The sequence below is a fragment of the Phycomyces blakesleeanus genome, assembly GCF_001638985.1.
Source record: "Phycomyces blakesleeanus NRRL 1555(-) unplaced genomic scaffold PHYBLscaffold_3, whole genome shotgun sequence".
Classification (NCBI taxonomy): domain Eukaryota; kingdom Fungi; phylum Mucoromycota; class Mucoromycetes; order Mucorales; family Phycomycetaceae; genus Phycomyces; species Phycomyces blakesleeanus.
In genome coordinates, this window is record NW_017265136.1 from 2,497,035 (window position 1) to 2,519,524 (window position 22,490).

The window sequence follows — 22,490 nt, forward strand, 5'->3', positions numbered from 1 at the left end:
ACAACAGCAGCAACAGCAAATGTATTACCAACAACACCCAAATCAGCGACCACAAATGCATCCTAATCAGCAGCAGAATCCCATGCAGCGCTACCCGGCTCGTCCGCGCGTATCGTCACAACCTATGTCTAACCGTCTGCAGCAACAGTTGCAGCAACAGCAAATGCAGCAGCAGCAAATGCAACAGCAGCAGTTGCAGCAACAACAACTATTGGAGCAAAACCAACCAAAGGTCCCAGAAGAACAGCCAAAAGTATTGACCAACTGGTGGGCTTGGATGGCTTTCCTAGCCACTTGTTGTATCCCCAGCTGGTTTATCCGTGTTGTTTTCAGAAAACCGAATTCTATGATGCAACAAGCCTGGCGAGAAAAGGTAAGCCCAAAATCACACACACACACACACACACATATATATATATATATATACTTATTTAAAAACAACGTCTTGTTATGGTATTATTTTAATCTAATATTTTATATATATATATATATATTCACTTCTCTAAATAAAAGCTTACCTTGGTTTACATCATCATCCTTTTGTGTGGTGCTCTTGCCTACATTACATACGGTCTCAACGTCACTCTCTGTCCAGAATCACACGAAGACTACCCTTATTCAAGTTCATTAAACGGCGTTCGTGTCCCAATATATCACACCGGTGTCCGCGTATTTGGCCAAGTTTATTCGCTTGACGTCGCAAAGGGCTTCTTTGAAACAAAAAATATCACACTGAGTAATGACTATGAGAACATGGAAATTGGTGCGATATTTGACGGTGACACCACCGGGGCCTGTACTTCTTTTGACAAGAGCACCAAACTCACTCTTGGAAACTGTCGTGTTGACAGTCCCTATGGTAAGAGTCAATAAATACATAACTTTATTGGAATTACACCCCCTTTCATTTTTTTTCTAATATATAAAAAAAACAATTTCTTCTTTGGCAGGTGGTTCTCTTTCTCTCCCAGATAATAGCTGTTTATCACTCAAAGACTTACAGAAATATTCTTCCTCTTCTGTATCACTCGGTTTTGATTGGGCTGATCTTAGGCCCAATGGCGTCGATCGACTGGGTGACACCAGTATGGTCGTAGTTGGTAGCTCTGGTAAGCCCCCAACCCTCTTTGAAATATTTTAAATTGACTGATAGACTAACGAATACATGCATTTTTTTTTCGCTGACAATATTAATATTAAAATTTGCTTATTTTATTTTATTTTATTTATTTTTTTAAAAAAGTCCTCAATTTGACTTCTTATCTCAAAACGACTACTAGTCCTTATGGTGCAGCTGTCGATAGTACTCTTCGTAATAGTCTTGGAAACGACGCGTCCTACGCTTTGATGTATAGTGCAGCAGGCAAGGAAGCTCGCAACTGTTTGGTTGCTCGATATGCTATCGGTGTCATGGAAACAGAAACCGGTGGATGTATTGCAGATAAAATCATTATGAACATTATGCTGGTGGTAATTATTGCCATGATTGTCATTCGCTATTCCATGGCCCTGCTTTTCCAATGGTTTATTGCCAGCCGACTTGTCAAACCAGGCGGTCGGTCCAATTGGCTCGCCTGGCGTTCTATCAAAGGTGGCAATGACGACCCTGCCAACCATATACCAGGTCCTTACAACAACTATGGACCTATGAACATCTCCCGTAACTCCGCTACATCCCTTGGCTCATCCTCTTCGCGCGGTAATGGCAATGGCACCCCTTTGAGCGAGCAGAGCTCGGCTATCGAACTTGGTGGTGCGCGCTCCGATATCGTCAACACTGAACTGTACACAGTACTCCTGGTAACATGTTACTCTGAAGGAGAAGAAGGCCTGCGTTGTACCATGGACAGTCTGGCCGAAACGACATATTCAAAGAAACACAAAATTTTCTTTGTTATTGCAGATGGTATGATTACCGGTGAGGGTGAGACCCGCTCAACTCCTGAAATTGTCACTGGAATGATGGATCTTGATCCCACCATGGCGAACCCTAAACCATCCTCTTATCTCGCTATTGCTGATGGTGAAAAGCAACTTAACATGGCTAAAGTTGTAAGTAAATTGTTTAATTTTCTTTGCTGTTGGTGTTGTAGATAGCTAAAACATGCATTTATTTCAATAGTATGCTGGTCATTACAAAAATGTTCCTTGTATTGCCATCATCAAGTGCGGAACTGAGGAAGAAAAGGATACCCCCAAAGCCGGTAACCGTGGCAAGCGTGATTCTCAATTGATTTTGATGAGTTACTTCCAACGTGTCATGTTTAACGATCGACTATCCGAACTCGACTATGAGCTTTTCTGGAAAATGACTTGGTTAATGAAGGGAGTCACCCCAGACAAGTTTGAATTGGTTCTCATGGTAAGCAAAATAATAAAAAAGACTCATTAAATTTCTTATATTTTAGTGTCAAACCAACTTTTTCTGTTTATCACAAGGAAAATAAAAACAAACTAACTCCAAATTTTAATAGGTTGACGCTGACACAAAGGTCTTGCCAGATGCCTTGACATATATGGTTGCTGCCATGGCCAACGACATTACAATTATGGGACTTTGTGGTGAAACCAGAATTGCGAACAAACGAGCTTCTTGTAAGTTAAATGATGATGATAGTAATAATAATTTAAAGAATGTAATATATAATTTCTCATAACTCATTATCGTATTATTATTATTACTATTATTTTAGGGGTCACTGCTATTCAAGTTTTCGAATACTACATTTCACATCATTACGCCAAGGCTTTCGAATCTTTGTTTGGTATTGTAACCTGTCTGCCAGGTTGCTTCAGTATGTACCGTATCAAGAGTCCAAAGAATGGCGCATGGGTGCCTATTCTTGCCAACCCTGATATCATTCTCGAATACAACCAGAATGTGGTTACCACCCTCCACGAGAAAAATTTGTTACTTCTTGGTGAAGATCGTTTCTTGACTACGCTTATGTTGCGCACTTTCCCCAAACGCCAGATGATGTTTGTTCCTCAGGCTAGATGCAAAACTGTTGTCCCAGACGAATTCAAGGTTTTGCTATCTCAGCGACGTCGTTGGATTAACTCGACTGTTCACAACCTCATGGAACTGGTATTGGTGTCAGATCTGTGCGGTATTGCATGCCTCTCAATGCAGTTCTCTATCTTTATCGATCTTATCGGTACTCTTGTCTTGCCTGCTGCGATCTGCATGACGATCTACCTGATCATCAACACCTCGATCTCCTCGAACCCTCAATGGCAATCTCTTGCTCTGTTGCTAGCTATTCTCGGGATGCCGGCTGTTTTGATTGCCATTACTACGTTTAAGTTTATTTACGTTGTCTGGATGTGTGGTAAGTCTAATTGAAACCACATTTACATACATAGATATATATATATATATATATATATATATGTTATGGCGCAATTACATGCATCATTTGCTATATAGCCGCATAATACATCGTCTTACTCATCCATATTTTTTCTTTCTTTAGTATACATTTGTGCACTTCCCATTTGGAATTTTGTTCTTCCTGTCTATTCCTTCTGGCATTTCGATGACTTCTCTTGGGGTGCTACACGTGTGATTGCTGGCGAGAAGAAGGACAAGGGTCATGGTGATGCTGAAGGCAAATTCGACTCTGCACGACTTGTCATGAAGAAGTGGGAGGACTGGGAATCAGAGCGTACCGGCCAGCGAGTCAACAAAAACAAATTCGCCTTGAAAACTCCTCATGATCCACCTGCAGCATTTGACGGAAAAAATACCGTAACACCAGTCACTCCTGGCTTTGGTACAATCTTCAATGATCGCAAGATGTACGGTTCTTCACCTTCCGTCAACCTTTCCTAAAAAAATAGCTACATATATTATACACACACACACACATACACATATATATACGCAAACACATTCACCTAAAACTACACCTAAACCTAAACCTACCACTACACCTACACACGCACACGCACACGCACACGCACACTATATCCTTCCAATTTCCTATTCAAACTTACATATACATACAGTCATGCCTTCCTTTAATACACTTTCCATGGTTGTTCTTTATATCAATTGTATAAATAACAACGAAAAATATCACAAGGTATAAGTTTTATTTTTTACACTGCAATAATAATAAATAAAGAAATAAAAAAAAACAGCATTTCGCTCTAAATAAAATATATAAAAAAAATCCTCGCTAGCATACAGAAAAAAAAACAACCCCAACTTCCCCTTTCTTTCTGTCTTTCTTTCTGTCTTTCAAGTGCGCAGTTGCATACAAGTTGCGTGAAAACTTTGTGCATTTGGCCCAAGGCTGTTTTAAGTAGCCTAATATTTGAAATATATAAAATACTTCAACCGTAAACAAAGCCAAAAGCAAATGTTTTCTGTGTTGAATGTTTATATTATAAATATTCCTAAAATATACATCATAGTATGCATAATTAGAGTATATTTTTCAACTCTTTGTACAAAAAGGACAAAAAGGTTTTGGTGCTGAGAATAATGTGTTCCACTCTTCTGATATATAAATGAATGTGCATAAAGAAAAGTCTGAAAACAATTGGTTTTAAAATGAGTATCAACGCTAGTACTTAAAAAAACAACAACAACAAAGCGATATTAGATAATTACAACCCATGTTATTTAACTAAGATTATGTTTATTATCTCATAAAACTGCGCACGTACACCCCCCTCTGATCAAAACCTTTTATTCAACTGATCCCTATCGTTGTCTAAAATTTAATAAGCACCTGGTTTATGCTTTTAGTTTTTTGTTTGGGTGGTTTTTACTCCATCGTTTTAACCTAATATATCAATGGCTCTACAGATTTACCGAGATACAAATATATAAATATATGCGTGTCTCATAGGGGAAAAGCCGTTAATTTCCCTAGTTGATATCAGATAAAATATGACATTATACAAATATCATTCACAGCATTTTGCATTCGATTTTAAGAAGAAAACGGGCTTTGATGGTCTATTGCACTATTGAGATGATTACTAAATATGTGAAGTTAAAGTAGTTTTTAAATTTACATAAGCAATACAAAAATACCTATAGAATATTCACAGAACTACAATGACACAAATTGTGGTACCTTGTTCTTTAGTTTGGGCTTATAGACCTTTACTGTTGCACGATTTTCTTTATAAAACTAAACTAAAATACACTCGGCTTTTATATAAGAGTCTGATTTATTTTTTCCTTGTTAATTGCAGCACAATTGCCTATAAACCACAAGACAATTTTTCTTTGTCTATTATTTCCTCAAATACCAAAGATAGATTTTTCATATTTCTAGTTTATCAGGTACCATTTAATAGATCTTTAAAGCTTAACAGTCCTTTTAACAAAACACTCAGTCGCTTCCAGACTCTTATCTTCACTCATTCAGTAGGGTTCTTCTGATACTACTTCAACCACAAAGTGTGGTGTTAGGCTTTTAGTAAAACTTAAATTGAGACTACCATTAATAATATACATATTTTTGCCTTTTTTTTGTACAAATTAAATAAACGTTCTTTATTGGTTACAGGGAATTCTTTATCATAATGAGCCTCATTGATTTCATCATCTCTAGACTTTTTGTTTTGCATACTTGCTTCAGTGATACCACAGCTTGATTTCTGCAAATGCTTATACAAAAAGTTCCCATGGTCTTTAAGCCAGTAAATAAATGAAAGTCAGAAGACTTGTTTCTACATTTCTCTTGTTATTTGTGTGTATGACAAATGGCTCCCAAACGTAGCTATGATGATGAAATTTAAATAATACACTTTCTTAAGAAACATTATTATCATCATATCTGATATGGAATATCCTACAGCAATGATTTTCTTTCACAGAAATATTACGCTATTATGTTGTTATAGGCCATCTAAACATGTGAATACCAAGACTATAATAGTGCTTTCATAAATTACCTGATTTTTAATGCAACTATTTTTCCTGTTTTTGAAAAAAGAAAAAGAAAAGGGTAGACAAAGAAGTAGTTTTGTATGGAGACGAGAAAAAATGTTGCTTGGACTAAGTACTTACAGTAATTTAGTGCGGTTGTTTGGCATCGCAATTCCTCTGAGAGAATACTGTGATCTAGCATATCAAGCTGAAATATATATATCCTCATACTAAAATACATAAGATCTAGAAATAACAATTGAATATTTTTGAAAAAAAATTTGAAAACAGTATAGCAATTGATATTCAAAACTAAAGCTTAAAATGTATATAACACAGGCCGTTTCAACAAGCCAGATATCTAAATAATGTATTCTAAATACAATGGTAGAAATACAGCATGCTATGTTATGCCTAATAAAACATTACATATTCGCGTTTATATTTTATTTTTTTGTGCTGTCAAATAATCTGAAATGCTTACAAATTACATTTTTACAGATATACACATTCAATGATATTTAGTAACTGTCAAGCTTTTAGTGTTGAAAGAACCATAGAAAATATGAATAAAAGTAAACCAGATCAGATCAGATCAAATTAGATCAAATCAAATCACAACTTTTATTAGTCTCGCAAGAATAAAGTGGCCAAAGTGACCTTTATTTATTTATTTTAAAAATAATTATACAAAAATTCCAAAAATTCATAGATATTGTAAATATCAACTACACTATAGAAAGGACAGGATGCTTTATGGCCAAGATCTACCTCAATATGATATATATTTATTTATAAGAAATTACTTATTGCAGGGTATGATGGCAAACGTAACCAAATGTATGTTCACTATATAACACAATTAATTTCTAGCCCAAATGCAATATATAACCCAAGAACGCTTTCATACAACTGTAAATCAATGCCTTTTCTTTCTTAGTAGAAGAAAACCTTGATTATTATTTTTTCACTCAACAGTTGGTGAAATACTATACACCCACATATATGTACATAAAGCTAATAGCTGTTCCTGCTGTCTGTTTCTATAGTATATCCTCGTCATATTTATAGCAAAACCACCGTTGAAAATTATGGAGAAGGAGAAGGAAGGGGGGGGGGGGTATTTTTATTTTTAGTCTTTTGATTTTTATTTTTCAACAGTGAAATTTGAAAAAGTCACAAAGGGTCCAAATAAACAGTTGCTTGTTACCTATCTCTTCCTGGTGCCCCACATTATTTCTTTCTCTTTATACGTATACGTTTAATAACAATAAAACAGAATAAACCTTTTATTATTATTGAATGCGCACTTGAAAAAAAGACCAACTTTATTACTCACGCACAGTTCAAACAAGAAAAAAAATCAAACCAAATCAGCATCAGAATGTCTGAAAATGACCAAATAAACGATCTGGCCTCAATCGAAAGTGCTCAACAAGAAAATGCCCCACAATCGTCCTATGCAATCACTCGAAACGATACGATTTTATACCCGCTGGCAAACATGTCTACACCAAAGTCGATGAGGAGGATACTCTTTAATCTAGATGGCACCGAAAGTCTTTTTGAAGAAGTCTCCAGAAACCTTGTAAGATATAACCCAGGATTGTTTGCAACTTCCTACAAATCTCATCCTTATTCTTTGTAAGCTCGATGTTTCACAAGATGAGCTACCGATCCGATCCCCACGCAAAAGACCAGCATCATTCTTTGTGGATTCCCCATGTGACAATGACGATCAAACAGAAGACGTGGAAAATAGAGAAGATCATCAAAAGAGCATCCGTCAAAAACGATCATGTTCCAATGTTCAGTCTATAGCCAACTGCCACACAGGAACTCATCCGCCCCTTGAGGCCTCTATCGCACTCCCTATCGAGCCGCTCTTATCTGAGCACATACTTCATCCCGATCCTACCCTCTATACCACACTCACTGACACTGCAGATAGCCCCAATTCGGCTCTACCATCACCTTCACTTTCACCAGAAATGACTTCTGCAACGGACGAACTTTGGGAGGGTAATTCTTTTGAGCCAGAAGCAAATAGTCTTGTCGATCTTTTTGATGCCTTTCCTCCAAATCTCCAGTCATACGTCTTACTACAACTTTCCCGGAGAACATCAACAGATGCACTACGTAATGCAACTGCTCTTATTATGCAGTCACTTCGCACAGACATCTTGTCTCGCCTCCCTCCCTTTCTTACTCACATCATCCTCAGATATCTTGATATTCGGAGTCTCTGCCGGGCTTCTAGAGTGAGCAAGCACTGGCATACGCTAATCGAAAATGATGAAGAGCTGTGGAGTAGTAATCTTAAAACAGCAGGTTTTGTACTATCTCCAGATGAAATAAATGAAATGGAAAAGCCGTTTGCCCGCAAGCAGATCTACCGACGCCACCACATTATGCGTCTCAATTGGAAGTATAACCGAGCATCTCGAAAAAAGCTTTATGGCCACACAAATCATGCTGTTACTTGTCTTCAGTTTGATGAAGACAAGGTCATTACTGGATCGGATGATCATTCGGTTAATGTCTACGATATAAAGTCGGGGAAACTTATGCGTATTCTAAACGGACACAGTGGTGGAGTCTGGGCACTCAAATACGTTGGAAATACCCTTGTTACTGGCTCCACTGATCGTACTGTGCGTATCTGGGATATTAATGCAGGTGTCTGTCGGTACATTTTCCAAGGCCATTCAAGCACTGTTCGGTGCCTCACTATCATTGTACCGACTCCATCAATATCATCTACTGAGGAACATTCTCCACAGCCATCACAACCCCTTATTGTTAGTGGGTCCCGCGATTTTACTCTCAAAGTTTGGAGACTCCCGGACCTTGACGAACCAGTAATAGACACTGACCAAAAAGAGAGCACTTATTTATTACACACCTTAAGTGGACACACTCAAAGTGTACGTGCACTTGCCGCTCATGGAAGCACGGTTGTGAGCGGAAGCTATGATCATACAGTGCGTGTGTGGGATGTCGAGCATGGTAAAGCTGGCCATGTACTTACTGGACACACCCAGAAAGTCTATTCGGTTGTCATCGATCCCAAGCGTAACCATTGTATTAGTGGTAGTATGGATTCTTCCGTCCGGATCTGGAATTTAGAGGATGGTACTTGTGTATCCATACTGAGAGGTAAGCCAAAAAAAACAAAGAACCAAAATCAAAACAAAATCAAAAAGACTGAGAGGAAACACCACCCCCTTCCCCTTTTTTGTGTATGTGTTTTGTGTGTGCTCATGTGCATGTGCACATTTTTACGTGGATTGAAATCATTATAGGACATTCAATCCTTGTAGGTCTCTTGGGACTGTCGGGAGACTGCCTGGTAAGTGCGGCCGCTGACTCTTCGCTTCGAGTCTGGTCTGCAGAGACAGGCGAATGTCAATATCTTTTGGCTGGCCACAAGGGTGCAATCACTGCCTTCCAACATGATTCCCAAAAAATCATTTCAGGCTCGGAAGGAGGTCTCAAGATGTGGTGCACAAAGACAGGAACTCTATTACATGAACTCATTGATGATATCAGTGGTGTATGGGTCGTCTCTTTCGATGAAAGACGTTGTATAGCGGCCGTAAAGAGGTATATACATATATAAAGGCGATTAGAACTAGGTTACGGGCACATAGTGTATTCATACAAATAATTTACCATTTTTTTGTAGTGATGATGTGACACGTCTAGAAATTTTGGATTTTGGTGTTCATGGCTTGGAATAAACCATTAGAAGATATATATATATATATAATATATTTACTAATCATTTCGATTATATAGCTGAAACAATGTTGTTTCTTTTGATAGCTATTTTATTTTTGTGGATTTGAAGACTAATGTAAAATAGTGGTTGTAAAACAGTAAAAGAAAAAGAAATCCAAAAAAGAAAGGATTCGTACATTTGTCTCTTACTGTTTTAATCATGATAGTTAAAGATATTCTTTAAGGAATGGGTGGCAAAACCACATGGGCATATGTTGCTTGTTTAGGTTTGGTATTGAAAACAATACAAGCTTCTTTCCTCCGATTTGAGTCTGGATTATTGAGTTTATTTGGCCTGTTTCACTTATTTCATAGTCTACAACATCAAGTAGTTTTTTTTTGTAATGTAAAATTTACAGGGTAAAATTTAAAGAAATTCTTCTTATAACTTATCGGTAAGTTCAAAATGAGCATTAATGATACTATTGCAACAATAACCACAATAAAAAATCACATAAAAATATACTATTAAGATCCGTTTGAAACGGCCAGTAAAAAAAAATGTTTATATTTATATAAAAGGAGGGGTCAAAGTGACTATGCATGCTTTAATTTTAGTATTTCAAAACGCTCTTTCAATACAATGTGAACTTTCTTTCCTTCTTCTGTACATAACATTTTTTTTTAAGCGGAAGATGTCAAGTATACTTTTCAAAGTGTCTTCCTACCTACGTGTGCTTGGAAAATACATTGGCCCCGGCTTTATGATCGCTGTTGGATAGTAGGTATATTGGACTGCGTTTATATGTCAACCTAAACTCGTATTCATCTAATATTCATAATCCACTCTAGTCTTGATCCAGGAAACTGGGCAACAGATATGCAGGGTGGATCTGAGTATGGCTATCGACTTTTGTTCATCATCCTCATGTCCAACCTTGTCGCTATCTTTCTTCAAAACCTGACAATTCGATTAGGCACTGTTTCTGGGTATGACCTGGCCTCAGCTTCTCGGCGCTTCTTCCCAAAATGGATCAATTTGATTTTATATGTCCTCGCAGAAATAGGTATCATTGCTACCGACATTGCCGAGGTCATTGGCAGTGCGATTGCCCTCAATCTTTTGTTTCCAAAACTGCCATTACCTGCAGGTGTCGCCATTACAGCCGCTGATGTACTTCTTGTTCTCATGTTCTATAATGAGGAACCTGAGTCTGAAGGAAGTCAGACAGAATCCTCTTCTGCGCGTTTGGTCCGTTACTTTGAGATATTTGTTATGCTTCTTGTCCTAGCAGTCGGTGTTTGCTTCGTGATTGAACTAGCATACTCCGATATAGTGGCTGTGGATCTCTTTAAGGGGTTTTTGCCTTCCAAAGAAATATTCACTGACGCAGGCTGTCTATATTCCGCAATTGGAATTATTGGAGCTACAGGTAAGTTTTAATAACAACCTCAATGCAAACTAATATTGTATTAACTCTGTTCTGGGCTTAATAGTAATGCCACACAATCTCTACCTCCACAGCTTTATTACTCAAGGCCGATGCCAAGAATGGCGTTCACGTAGACCCCGCGTCATTAAAGAAGGAGAGGAAGGCTGGGTTGTTAAACCGAACATCCGCTCAGTATGCACAGATGGAGATGTAAATTATCTCAATGCAACTCCAAAGGGGGACATCAAACCCTTGGTTGTAGACCCGGATACCATTTCGATTTCTTTGGAACGAGATACGTCTCAAAAGGTCGATGTTCCTTATCTGGCAAGATATATCGAGTCCAATATGAAGAACAACCTTCACTATGGTCTTGTAGATCTTGTATTTGCGCTCTGTTTTGCGTTTTTTGTCAACTGTGCTATTCTCATCGTCGCATCATCAAATTTCTTTTATGGTCCAAATACACAACGCCAAAGCGTCCAAGATCTCTTCAGCGCGCACGACCTACTGAACACTTATTTGGGTCCACCTGCTGCCATTGTATTTGCCTTGGCCCTCCTCTGTGCAGGTCAGTCAAGTACACTGACAGCAACCTTAGCAGGTCAGGTGATAATGTCTGGATTCCTCGGTATGTCGTCTCGTCCTTGGGTACGTCGTATCCTCACCCGGCTTGTGGCAATTGTGCCTGCAATGGTTGCAGCCTGTGTCACAGGACGCGAAGGTCTCAGCACAATGCTGGTAGGAAGTCAAGTGGCACTGAGTATCCAATTGCCATTTGCTGTTGTCCCTTTGATCATTTTTACATCCATGGAACGCTGCATGAAGCTTGACCTTGTTGTTGAGCACAAAGATCTGCAACCCAGACCATACCAGGAGAAGTCGCGTTTTGACAAAGCAGTAGCCCTTTGGCGCTCCCAGATCTTTCAGATCTTCAATCCGACCAGATTCTCCAAGAAGGTTTTAAACTCTCTGGACAACATGCGCAACTCGAGTGCAAGTAAGCAGGAAACACAAAGTATGAACAGCGCCCTGCCATTTGAATCTGTAGTGTTGTCAACAGAGAAATCTGTCGCCCCGAAATTAAAGTTAGACAAATGGCCAAAACCTATCATCGTCAAGAATGGTTTGATCACCAAAATCGTTGCAATTATATTATCAACAATCTTGATTGGCTTGAATATCTATATGGTAGTAGCTCTAGGACTTGGTATATAAAGTATGTCTTTTGTATCTTCTTGTTTTTTCTCTTGCATTTTATCATTACATTACATTGCATTACATCATATAAATACACTCTGACAAGATAAAGCAATGATGTCACTTGTCCAGAAATGCACCATGCTTTTGACCACACCTTATTTGCTTTCCTTTTAAAAAATGATCTTCTTGCAACTCAATCCCTCCTATCATCAAGAAATAAAAGCACCAGAAGTCCTTCAACTAGCCTCAAGCTATTAGTTTTTGAATATGGTGGTATTATCTGGCCGTATAAAGCCAATAAGACCAAACTCCTATTGCAAACCACATGAGCATCTATTTGACAACGATCAATAATCAAAGCTTGTGGTGACCACACCTGATAGTAAGCTTTAAATTTTCTTTTTCTTTGACTTTTAGAGAATATATATAGCTATCTAATGAGAATAAAATTTAATCGTATCTAGCTAAAGTTTTTATCTTATTTTATTTAGAAGATATAGCTTAAAAAAGCTGATGTACAGTTTATTCGATATTAGAAATCAAGAAATCTGACAGTGATTTCTCCAACAAGAGTGTATAAGCCTTGATGACTTCCCCGGTCGAAATAAGTCAAGATGTTTGTAAGCACGCTATACACCGGTAGTTATACATGCAGGGTATCATTTGCAAGACGGACAACAGTTGATCCTATCAATTCTGTTGAACTCACAACAAATGACTTTAATATCGAGGAAATCACGGGGAATTTCCGAGCATGTACAGTAGAACCTGGAAGAAGAGATGTCTTCGATTCATGACATAGTGATTATGATACAAGACGCTTAACAAGCAAAGAATACTACAATGCATCTACTAGCATTAAGCGAATGAGAAATGAAGATGCAAGAAAAGTGACCCAGGGGATCAAAGAAATTGAAACAAATATTCCGTCAGTAAAAACAACACCAATAGAGAAACTTCTGCGGCATATCCAATAAATCGTAGCCAATATGCTTATATATTATTCGGCTCTTTTTAAACTTCAGTGTGACAGAAATATATTGAAAGAACTTTAGAGGTAGACAGCAAACCCTAAATAATTGATTTAATGTCCTTATTCATGAACCCATAAGTTATAATAAAGAAAGAATGAAAACCCTCTGAAGCGTCTCAATCTCAAGTAGAAACTCTGTATTTATGAGTTTACACATTACACTTTACACTTTTGATCCAATTTAATACACGATCCTAGAAATAGCTTTTTGTGCCATATAAATCAGGACATTAGAGAACTTGGTCTTTAGTCCAAATATTGAGAAAAAGATAGAATCAGAAAGAGAGAAAGAAAGTTTAGTGCTAATTATTTAAGTTGGATAACTTACTCCTAAGTACGGGGTACCTTGCTGGTATACAAGACAAAGTTTCATTGAATCGTTGCGACTATTGTTTTCACATAAAATAACAATAATACTGGCATGAAATAATGTAATCTGTAATAACAGCAAGGCAACTTGCCTAGCCATGGGATCTCTACTCCATTGAGTATTACAAGATTCGCAGTTGGGAACTAGATAGATCTTCACATTGGAGTCGTAAAGTGGATTGGATGTACTGCTTGTATGATATCTGAGGTATACTTAGCTTGTAATATACTCATCGATCATAACTACACACTTTGCTGCATGGGTTTAGTTGCGTCTAGTTGATTTTATGTAATTTAACAAAGCCGTTCTGAATGTCTTTGTTGGCGGAGCTATGCTCACACGAAGGCCACAAAAACGAGTAACACTAAACGCCACCATAGTAGGTCTTTTGGCCTCAACAGTATTTCATTGTGCCACTTTTGGAAGCAACAGCAACCTGACAGCATATTCTCATACTTTGTAACAGACGATCATTAAGTTCAACATCTAGTCTTGCTATTTCTTCTCGTGGGACTACCTTCAACTGACCTGCAGTATTAATGTATGTTCTTCTGCTTTCGAAATGTCTTTCAAGAGTATCTCAGATATTCTTCATTGGGCTCAGATCAGGGATTCAAGAGGGCTAATATTCAAAGCCTCTGATATTGTGCGTCTCTTTCCACCATCGAGGATAATCACCTCTAATGGTTCAAGACCTCCACCCCAAAAACGTATTTTCGAATTAACTGAGACATCTCTCCACTTTAATGTTAAAATTACATGCCTTTATTCATCTTTTTCTTCAAATTTCCTGAGAGCTCTATATCCTCAAATTAAATATTTTATACAGAATTTTGACTTATCCAACCAAACAACGCTTTTCCATTAATCATCAGTCCAATTGGCGTGACATTTTGCCCATAGAAGTATTGCTTTAAGCTGTTTTGGTTTAACCTCAGCTTATGGGTTGTCTTGAAAAAATTGAAATCAAGTTTGTCAACATAAGAGAAGAACTTCATCCTACAGACAGATACACCTAACGCTTCCAATCTAGTGTGAAAGTCTCTATAAGAGATAAAAAGGTCTTTTTTTATAATAATACTTTATAAATGTCTTATGGTTAATTCATCCGCTTCTCTCGCTGAATCAAACTTAATAAGATTAGATAGTTTGGTCTTTAACCCGAATGTCATTTACACACGGGTTCATATTCATATACTGTTCATCTTATTTCAGCTGAAGATCGACTTTAGGCTCTACCCCAAAAGGAAGTGACTCAAATTTATGTTACACAAAGTACTGAATATATATGCGTTTAAAGCAAGCCATCACGACGGCACTAAAGATTATAGGTACGGGAATGTTTATCGGTTACCACCACAAGCAATTCAATACAAATGTTATAAGCGCAAGGAGACCAAACACATGCTCGTGTGTGTATAATTATGGATGCCAAAAAGAAAAATAACTGATTACAGCAACAACAGCAATACTAACAAGAAAAAAACACTTGCCCCTTGTAATCAATCCACATACTAGGTCCTTTAAATTATTTAAAAATTAGAGAATATAAATAATAACCAAATCGTATACAGCCAAGAAAACCCTTCGTAAAACTTATTGACACTTAGCTTATACACGTATAGACTGAAAAAAAATTAGATGCTATAATTGGATTCTATCATTATTTTTTAAAAAAAAATACACACGCACTTTGACCTAGAAATCACTTTCTTGCCGTTTCGTGACGTGGCTTCTTCTGCTTCACTTCACAGGTGTCACAGTATTCAGTCTTTGCCATCTTTCAACCAACCTTACTTCACATCTTTATAATTCATCTCGTTGGCTAAGAGTGTTTACAGCATCAAAAAGCTCTTTTAACATTCAGAACCATCATTCTTTAAGAATCAGACAAAAACACGCAATTAGTTTTTTTTTTTAAAAAAAAAAAAACAATTCAGGAAATCGATTGCCTATTTTCCTTTCCTTTATTTTTCCCCTGGCAACCTTTTACCCTTTTAGCTAACTCTGTAAAAGTATGAGTGGGCTCACGGCATTCCTTCAAACCGAGCTACTTTCTTTATCAAGTGAGGCAAGACGAAAACACCCCGAAATAAAAGAGGTTCGTGTATTGCTGCAGGTCTGGAAGGGGTACAATATTCATCTCCATTCGGGACTAGGCAGCTGAGCGTCTAAGTGCCATACTTCGCAGCTTCAAAGAGCGACCTGGATACAGTATAGCAAACGGTTCGAACCCAGTGGTTATATATATATACTCTTAGGAATGGCAATAGCATATTGAATGAATCTTTGCTTTTAATCTAGAGTTATCGAAATCAGATGACGCTCTCAGACCATTTGTACTTGCTTGCGAGACGAAGCAAGTCAAACTAGTGACAATCGCCATTGGTTGTATACAAAAGCTTATTTCATTTCATGCCATACCAGAGGTTAGACTCACCTTAAAAAGAAGAAGAAAGAAAGATAAAACTATTCGAGACACAACCAGATAAACTAACGTTTGATCTTTCAATGAAAACTACAATGTCATTATAGACTTCAGTTCGAGTCATATTAAGAACACTCACAGATATCAGTGTTCATGGTGTCGAGATCCAGCTCAAAATACTTCAAACAGTACTCCCTCTCCTTACAAACTACCGCAGTGTACATGATGATATCTTGGCAGAAGTAAGTAATATGTGGATCAATAAATACAGACGGAAGGATCAAGAAGAAGGAAAAGACGAAAAATGAGAAAGGTGAATTATGCCCAAAAACTAAAAGAGGAAAAAAAAACCTATGTTCTGTTTTTCTTTTGTGTTATAAAAAAAAAGGCCTTATTGATCTGCTTTCGGTTGCAAGATTCAAAAATAGCTGTTGTCAATAACACTGCAGCAGCTACTCTACGCCAATTGGTAATTTTTGTATTCGACAAAGTTGGAAAAGAAGACTTGCTGGGTTTGAGAGAAGAAGATGCCAACCACGGTAATTAAGTTTTACATATATTTAAAGAAAGGCTGGTTTGTAAAAGTTGTAAAAGGCTAAAAGGAAACGCATGTATAGAGATCCAATTAGGTGCTGGAGATACTATTAAATTACATCCATGCGCCAAAGATGCATTTTACCTATTCCGTGATCTTTGCCTTTTGACAAGCGGAGACCCTCCAGAATATCTGAGACTTCATCATCTCTCAAAGACCTTTGGGCTTGAACTAGTTGAGAGTGTGCTGGCTAACCATTATGCACTTTTTAAAGAGGTATAATATAGTACTGTGGAATATACGTAATGAACACTGTTTAATTTTGTTTTATATTAGCACAAAGAGCTCAGTTCACTTTTGCGAGAAAGTGTGTGTCCATTAATCATCAAGACTTTCTCGGAGAAGCATGAATTTCCTCAGACAATGAGATTATCTCGCGTGGTTGATATTTTAATCCGACAATTCAATGAGATTCTGGTAAAAATAATAGTTTTTTTTATCTTGAGCAATCTGAAAGATACCTGTGTTAATTTCAGTATGGCTCAATAGATGACAGAGTGTGAAATATTCTTGTCAATGTTCGTGAAAGTACTGGAGCCAGAGAATCCATTATGGCAACGTGTACTAGCAATGGAGATATTCCGTGGTGTATGCTCAGATTCTGCCCTACTATGCTCTATTTACAAGTGGTATGATCGTCAGGCAGGATCTACTGACGCATTCCGCGATATGATTACAGGGTTTGGACGGCTGGCTACCGAAAAACCTCAATTGATTGGGGCAACGCAAGGTGGAAGAGAGAGTATTGAATATGGGTCGGGTGCTGCAAGTCATATACACCATATGACACATCCTAACCCACCCACCAGTGATAACAGTGGACCTGGATTAAGTGCTTCTGGATCTTCAATGCGTATACAATGGTTTGTTTAATGGAGCTGTGTCTCGAGTGTTACTTTATATAGTCATCTAATTATATTTGTGGGTTAATTACGCTAATAGTATTGACCAACTTGACAAAGCTGATCCACCTGTTATCCCAGAAACCTACATATTCTATTTAGCTCTTCTTTGTTTAAATTCTATAGCCGACGGTTTAGCTGGATTTGTTCTCCCGATGTTTTCTCCTGGAAAGAGTCTCAGTGCTTCAACTAAAGCTACGTCTGACGAAGAATCTCGCTCAAAGTCCGGTTCCAAAGCTGATACCACAGATAACTCAAAGATGAGTCTTGTCACAGACATGACAAATGTAGCATGGCCAGGCTTATTAGCCGCAATGTCATTTTACATTTCTTCAAATCTTGATGAAGAACTGTTTCAAAATACAATGAGATCCTATCAAAATTTCACAAACGTTTGCGGAATGCTTGATCTTGTCGTCCCACGCGATGCTTTTTTGACAAATCTTTGTAAAAACGCTATTCCGCCCAGTCCTGTACTATCCTCTGGTTTCTTTTCTGGAAAAAACACCGGTAGTTCTACAAGTATTGCGACTATTACTACAAACTCGCTCGCAGTGTCCTATTCGGATTTGTCTGTTCAGCAACAACAAGTACTGGCCAATATTTCCTTGAGCGATAAAAATTTGTATAGTCTTCGGGTGTTACTCAACATTGCGATGTTCCTTGGAGGTGTTCTAGGACCCTCATGGTACCTTGTTTTGGAAACACTGCAACAAGCCGATCTGTTGTTGATCAATAGACCCATACCAAAAGGAACGAACAACCCCCCAGGATCGGCATCAACATCACACACAGTACGCAGAACATTGTCAGGTACACCAAGTAATGGCATGAGTTCCGTTTCTGGACATCAAAATACTGCAACAGGTAAGGATGCACCTCTTTTTTCTTAAAAAAAATCTAGTGAGTAGCATGACTTTGTCTATATTACATTTTTAATTGTTTTTCCAAATTAATATTTTTTTATGTGCTTATATAGGACAATCAATGAATAATCAGTACATGGATGCAGACCATACTGCCATTATCCAAACATCTTTAAAAAGGTTATTTGATAATAGCAAATACTTGGATAACGATGCATTTGTTGCCTTTACTACCGCACTTTGTCGCTTGAGTGCCGAGGCTAGTGGAGTACATTTCTCGGGTGGAGAGGAAATATCGACAAGCAAGTCTTCCAGAATTGTAAGGAAAGATTATCCAGTATTGTTAAATAAAGAGATCCTCAATGGTATTTATCATGCTCTTGTAACTACAGAAACTGTTCAACAAAACGTCTTTTGCGATCGACCAATTGTGTTATATCTCGACACTGAACATGAGCCGACTGATAAGCTCAGAGGGAGATCCTGTCGCGTGGGATCTCATCATAACGCATTTAATTGATACGGCTAACTTTGCCTCTACTCCTGCATCAATTCGTACTCAATGCTGTGAGGTGATTTCCACCATAATAATCACTGCCATGAATCAAATTATTGCAGAGCAAAAGGAAGCAGACAACAAAGCCCAGCCACGATTGTTAGCGGCATTGAGTCAGTGTATCAACTACAGCGAAGAAAAGTCGAAATCTTGGGAGGTTAATAATGAAAAGGGATCAAGTGGTGTAAAGGCATTTGGAGAGGTACAAAAGATGGCACTTGAGACGCTCAACAAAATCTTGGAGACTTCTGGCCACTCTTTTACCTGTGGTTGGGGTATTGTATTTGATATGCTCCGTCATGTAACAGTCACTTCGACCGCCCATCCAGACTATACCGACGAGGATGATGAGGATAAGAGTGGGGACGAAGACTCTAAACATGAACGGGCTAGCATTGATACCACCACATCATCACTAGTTACTGCCAATGCTGGGCACGCGAGTACAAACAACAAGGCATCAGGTGGCCTTATCAAGGTTGCATTTACCAGCTTACAACTCATATGCACTGACTTTCTCTCACTTTTATCGCCTGATTGTTTAAGACAATGCATTGCCACACTTGGCTCATTTGGGATGCAATGTGAGGATCTGAACATTAGCTTGACAGCTGTAGGTCTGCTGTGGAATCTTTCGGATTTCATTCAAACAAAACGTCTGGATTCCATAAAAGACTTAGAGAGTGACACCAGTGATGAGGCTATTGAGAAAGAAAGCATGAATATTGATCTGCCTATTACTGATGAAGAATCTCCTCAGGTGTTTAGTATATTGTGGATGTTACTGCTTCTGCAGCTCTCACACAACTGTACCGATTGGAGACCCGAAGTTCGTAACGGTGCCAACCAGACATTATTCAGAACAATCATGATGAACGGAAACCTTTTGGGCCCTCACATGTGGAATGCTTGTGTCTGGCAGGTTCTTTTCCCCCTTCTTGATACCATCAAGATGTCAGCAATCAGGGCTACACGAATGATGCAATCTGGAAAAACGAGCTTAACTACCTCATCTCCTGATCGAGATACTTCTGGATTTATGCTCCACCACTCACGCGACACAGCAGACAAGCAATGGGATGAAACAAAGGTTTTAGTCCTCACTGGGATATCTAAAATCTTCCGTGACTTTTTTGAAAAGCTCCAGGCACTCGATAATTTCAAGCAAGCTTGGTCTCTACTCTTGGCTCACCTGGAAGATTCCTGTTTACGATCCAGCCAGGAGGTTTCATTAGCAAGCATTAAGAGCTTCAAGAACATAGTCACTCTCCCACCGGACGATAAGAATTTCGACAAATCGATTGTTAGCCTCTGGAGAAGTGCATGGCGCTCTTGGGAAATTATTGGAAATGGCATAATGATGGTCCCAAGCACAGCAGAAGAAGATAATGAAGAGACACAAGAGAATAGCTATCGAAGCACATTAGACTCCGAGCTCCTCCCTCTCACTTTGTCTTTATCATCATCGAGTGCAGCACAAATTTCAGATGATTTTACACAAGACACTTTAACAGCCTATATTAGAATGTTTGTTGATCTTTACAGGGTAATTGCACCGGGATTTAGTCTTGAGGACATCGGGTCTTTGCTTGGCGTACTGCGAAATATGCTAGTTTACTCCACAAGTCCTGAATATCGGCCTGATATCGATAATCTTTCTCCGCTTCAGGAGGGTGTATTAGAAGTTATCCAAACTCTAGACATGACAGTACCTGGGGTCCCACCTCTTGTCTTGATGGACATTTCAGAATACATGACTCTCGCATTCTTGAGCCCACCAGATGACGCCCAAAAAACAAAGGGTGGTTACATCCCGCCTTCCCAACGTAAATTTTCCACCGTGACCTACATTGCCCTAAACAAAAGGTGCAGCACTATGGTTGCACACTTGTTCAAGGCTCATGTTAACAATAAAGCCTTGTACACCGAGGGTGTTTTTGAGCGAATTATCGGGGCGTTTGGATTGCCCATGAAGCTCAAGTACGACTGCCCACCATCTCACAAACATGGCGACGACAAGACGCCTCTGTGGAAATCAGCTACACTGGGATTACTGGATGTGCTTGAGGTTGGATTGGAAAAATTACGGGATATTAAAGGCAAGTTTATATTATTTATAGTATACGCATAGACGAATAGATGATCCGATCTGATATGTGTATATATGCTATAATATTGATAGAAGTACCAATTGAACGCTTTGTTGGTGTATGGAGAGCGCTTGTAGACATCTTTGAAGGAAGTCTATTGTCTCCAAGGTAAAGAAACAATTTTTTTAAGAAAAAAAGTCTAAACTAACAATATTTGCAATAGCACGCCTCCATCGTCGATGACTATTGAAGAATTAGATGTTGATGAACATTTTGATATATCTGTCTTGAGTGTGATACAAAATGATGTTGTTGTTTACATGGGAGAACCTCGCGTGCCAATAGAGGTTATCCAAAAACTTGTGAATGTTATTCGAGAGAGTTCCCGCTTATATTATGTGGATGCAAACGAAAATCATCACCGAAGAGAAGAGGCAGATCAGGAGAGCCCTAGAGAACTCAAAGAAGCCTACGGAAGGAAGAGTGCGAATTACAGGTCGAGTGATATCATTGGTACTACTGGTACTATTGTGCCTGTCATGAAGGAGTCGTTTGCTTATGCAGCACTTCGAACTTTATTTTCTCTCTGCTCTTCTGAGAAACAAGGTAAATAGGAAAAAAGAAAGAAAGTTATTCTGGGAGTTGTTTAAAGACTGAAGAGAGAGAGAGAGTGACTAACAAAAAAGGTATTATCAAAGATCATCTGGAAGTTCGGAAGCGTATAGCACAGGTCACTATCCCTGTACTTCTTGAACGATGCGAGACTATCTTGCGGAACTATACAGCCGATGCGCCTTTGTTGGGAAGGTGTCCGTTTCCAAGGTACTTGATGGGGTGAGATGATTATTGATGATAAAAATCTATATTGTAAAACACGACTGTATTCCTGAAGCATAATACTACATAGCAATTATTGACTGATGCCCTTCTTTTATATATATATCGATAAATCATCTATTATTTATAGGGTACGTAAAGAGGAGATAATATTTCTTTTGCAGCAATCTATCCATTTAAAGCTACAGAAAAACATTATCAAAGATGAAAGTGAAGAAAAGGGTATGTGCCAAATATATTTGTATATAGATATGCACTATGTGCGAGTGAAGACAAATCTACAATATAAACTAACATCCAGAATTAGGCACCATAAGACACCTGGTTTTGTCTGGACCAAGAGCCCACTTATTCTATCTTTACCCATCCCTGTGCAATATGATTTCATGCGATGATGCGGTTGTGGTCGAATTGATACGCGAGTGTCTGCAAACTGCGGGAACAGAGATGGGGCTCATGTTACATTAAGCATTAGTTGGTCATCTAATCTGCCTTGTTTGTGTGTATAATATAATATAATAATAATATATAATATAAATATTTTGTCCTTGAAAGGCAAGC

At 38.3% G+C, this 22,490-nt stretch overlaps 5 protein-coding genes across 5 annotated transcripts; 4 read left to right on the forward strand and 1 right to left on the reverse strand.

Annotated features, from left to right (window-relative positions):
- The first annotated feature begins 1,782 nt into the window (after positions 1-1,782).
- On the forward strand, positions 1,783-4,170 carry PHYBLDRAFT_29595 (chitin synthase). The gene is made up of 5 exons (XM_018439950.1): positions 1,783-2,052; positions 2,123-2,362; positions 2,475-2,595; positions 2,694-3,332; positions 3,477-4,170. Exons 1-5 carry the CDS (start codon positions 1,843-1,845, stop codon positions 3,833-3,835), a joined length of 1,569 nt encoding a protein of 522 aa, XP_018296934.1. The 5' UTR covers positions 1,783-1,842; the 3' UTR covers positions 3,836-4,170.
- A 1,216-nt stretch (positions 4,171-5,386) lies between these two features.
- On the reverse strand, positions 5,387-6,134 carry PHYBLDRAFT_163992 (hypothetical protein; the record flags this gene model as incomplete). Its single annotated transcript, XM_018434915.1, has 3 exons — positions 5,387-5,459; positions 5,501-5,654; positions 6,035-6,134. The coding sequence occupies 3 exons, from the start codon at positions 6,132-6,134 to the stop codon at positions 5,387-5,389; spliced, it is 327 nt and encodes a 108-aa protein (XP_018296935.1).
- A 2,170-nt stretch (positions 6,135-8,304) lies between these two features.
- Positions 8,305-9,903, forward strand: PHYBLDRAFT_176899 (hypothetical protein; the record flags this gene model as incomplete). Its single annotated transcript, XM_018437830.1, has 3 exons — positions 8,305-9,052; positions 9,199-9,449; positions 9,844-9,903. The coding sequence occupies 3 exons, from the start codon at positions 8,305-8,307 to the stop codon at positions 9,901-9,903; spliced, it is 1,059 nt and encodes a 352-aa protein (XP_018296936.1).
- Positions 9,904-10,311: 408 nt separating this feature from the next.
- On the forward strand, positions 10,312-12,267 carry PHYBLDRAFT_18447 (hypothetical protein; the record flags this gene model as incomplete). The annotated part of the gene is made up of 5 exons (XM_018438940.1): positions 10,312-10,397; positions 10,469-11,049; positions 11,114-11,190; positions 11,287-11,935; positions 12,143-12,267. The coding sequence occupies 5 exons, from the start codon at positions 10,312-10,314 to the stop codon at positions 12,265-12,267; spliced, it is 1,518 nt and encodes a 505-aa protein (XP_018296937.1).
- Positions 12,268-15,672: 3,405 nt separating this feature from the next.
- PHYBLDRAFT_140955 (hypothetical protein) lies at positions 15,673-22,397 on the forward strand (the record flags this gene model as incomplete). The annotated part of the gene is made up of 16 exons (XM_018430491.1): positions 15,673-15,756; positions 15,815-15,881; positions 15,960-16,084; positions 16,191-16,325; positions 16,472-16,622; positions 16,701-16,894; positions 16,955-17,095; positions 17,168-17,541; positions 17,621-18,447; positions 18,560-18,765; positions 18,839-21,070; positions 21,142-21,260; positions 21,316-21,698; positions 21,791-21,914; positions 22,060-22,151; positions 22,237-22,397. The coding sequence occupies 16 exons, from the start codon at positions 15,673-15,675 to the stop codon at positions 22,395-22,397; spliced, it is 5,415 nt and encodes a 1,804-aa protein (XP_018296938.1).
- Positions 22,398-22,490: the final 93 nt, after the last annotated feature.

What these genes read in the sequence shown, in the direction of transcription:
- PHYBLDRAFT_29595 (XM_018439950.1), top strand. Translation starts at nt 1,843, where the DNA reads ATGGACAGTCTGGCCGAAACGACATATTCAAAGAAACACAAAATTTTC. An exon ending in AGTTTGAATTGGTTCTCATG is followed by an intron (nt 2,363 to 2,474) that starts GTAAGCAAAATA and finishes AAATTTTAATAG; the next exon opens with GTTGACGCTGACACAAAGGT. An exon ending in TGCGAACAAACGAGCTTCTT is followed by an intron (nt 2,596 to 2,693) that starts GTAAGTTAAATG and finishes CTATTATTTTAG; the next exon opens with GGGTCACTGCTATTCAAGTT.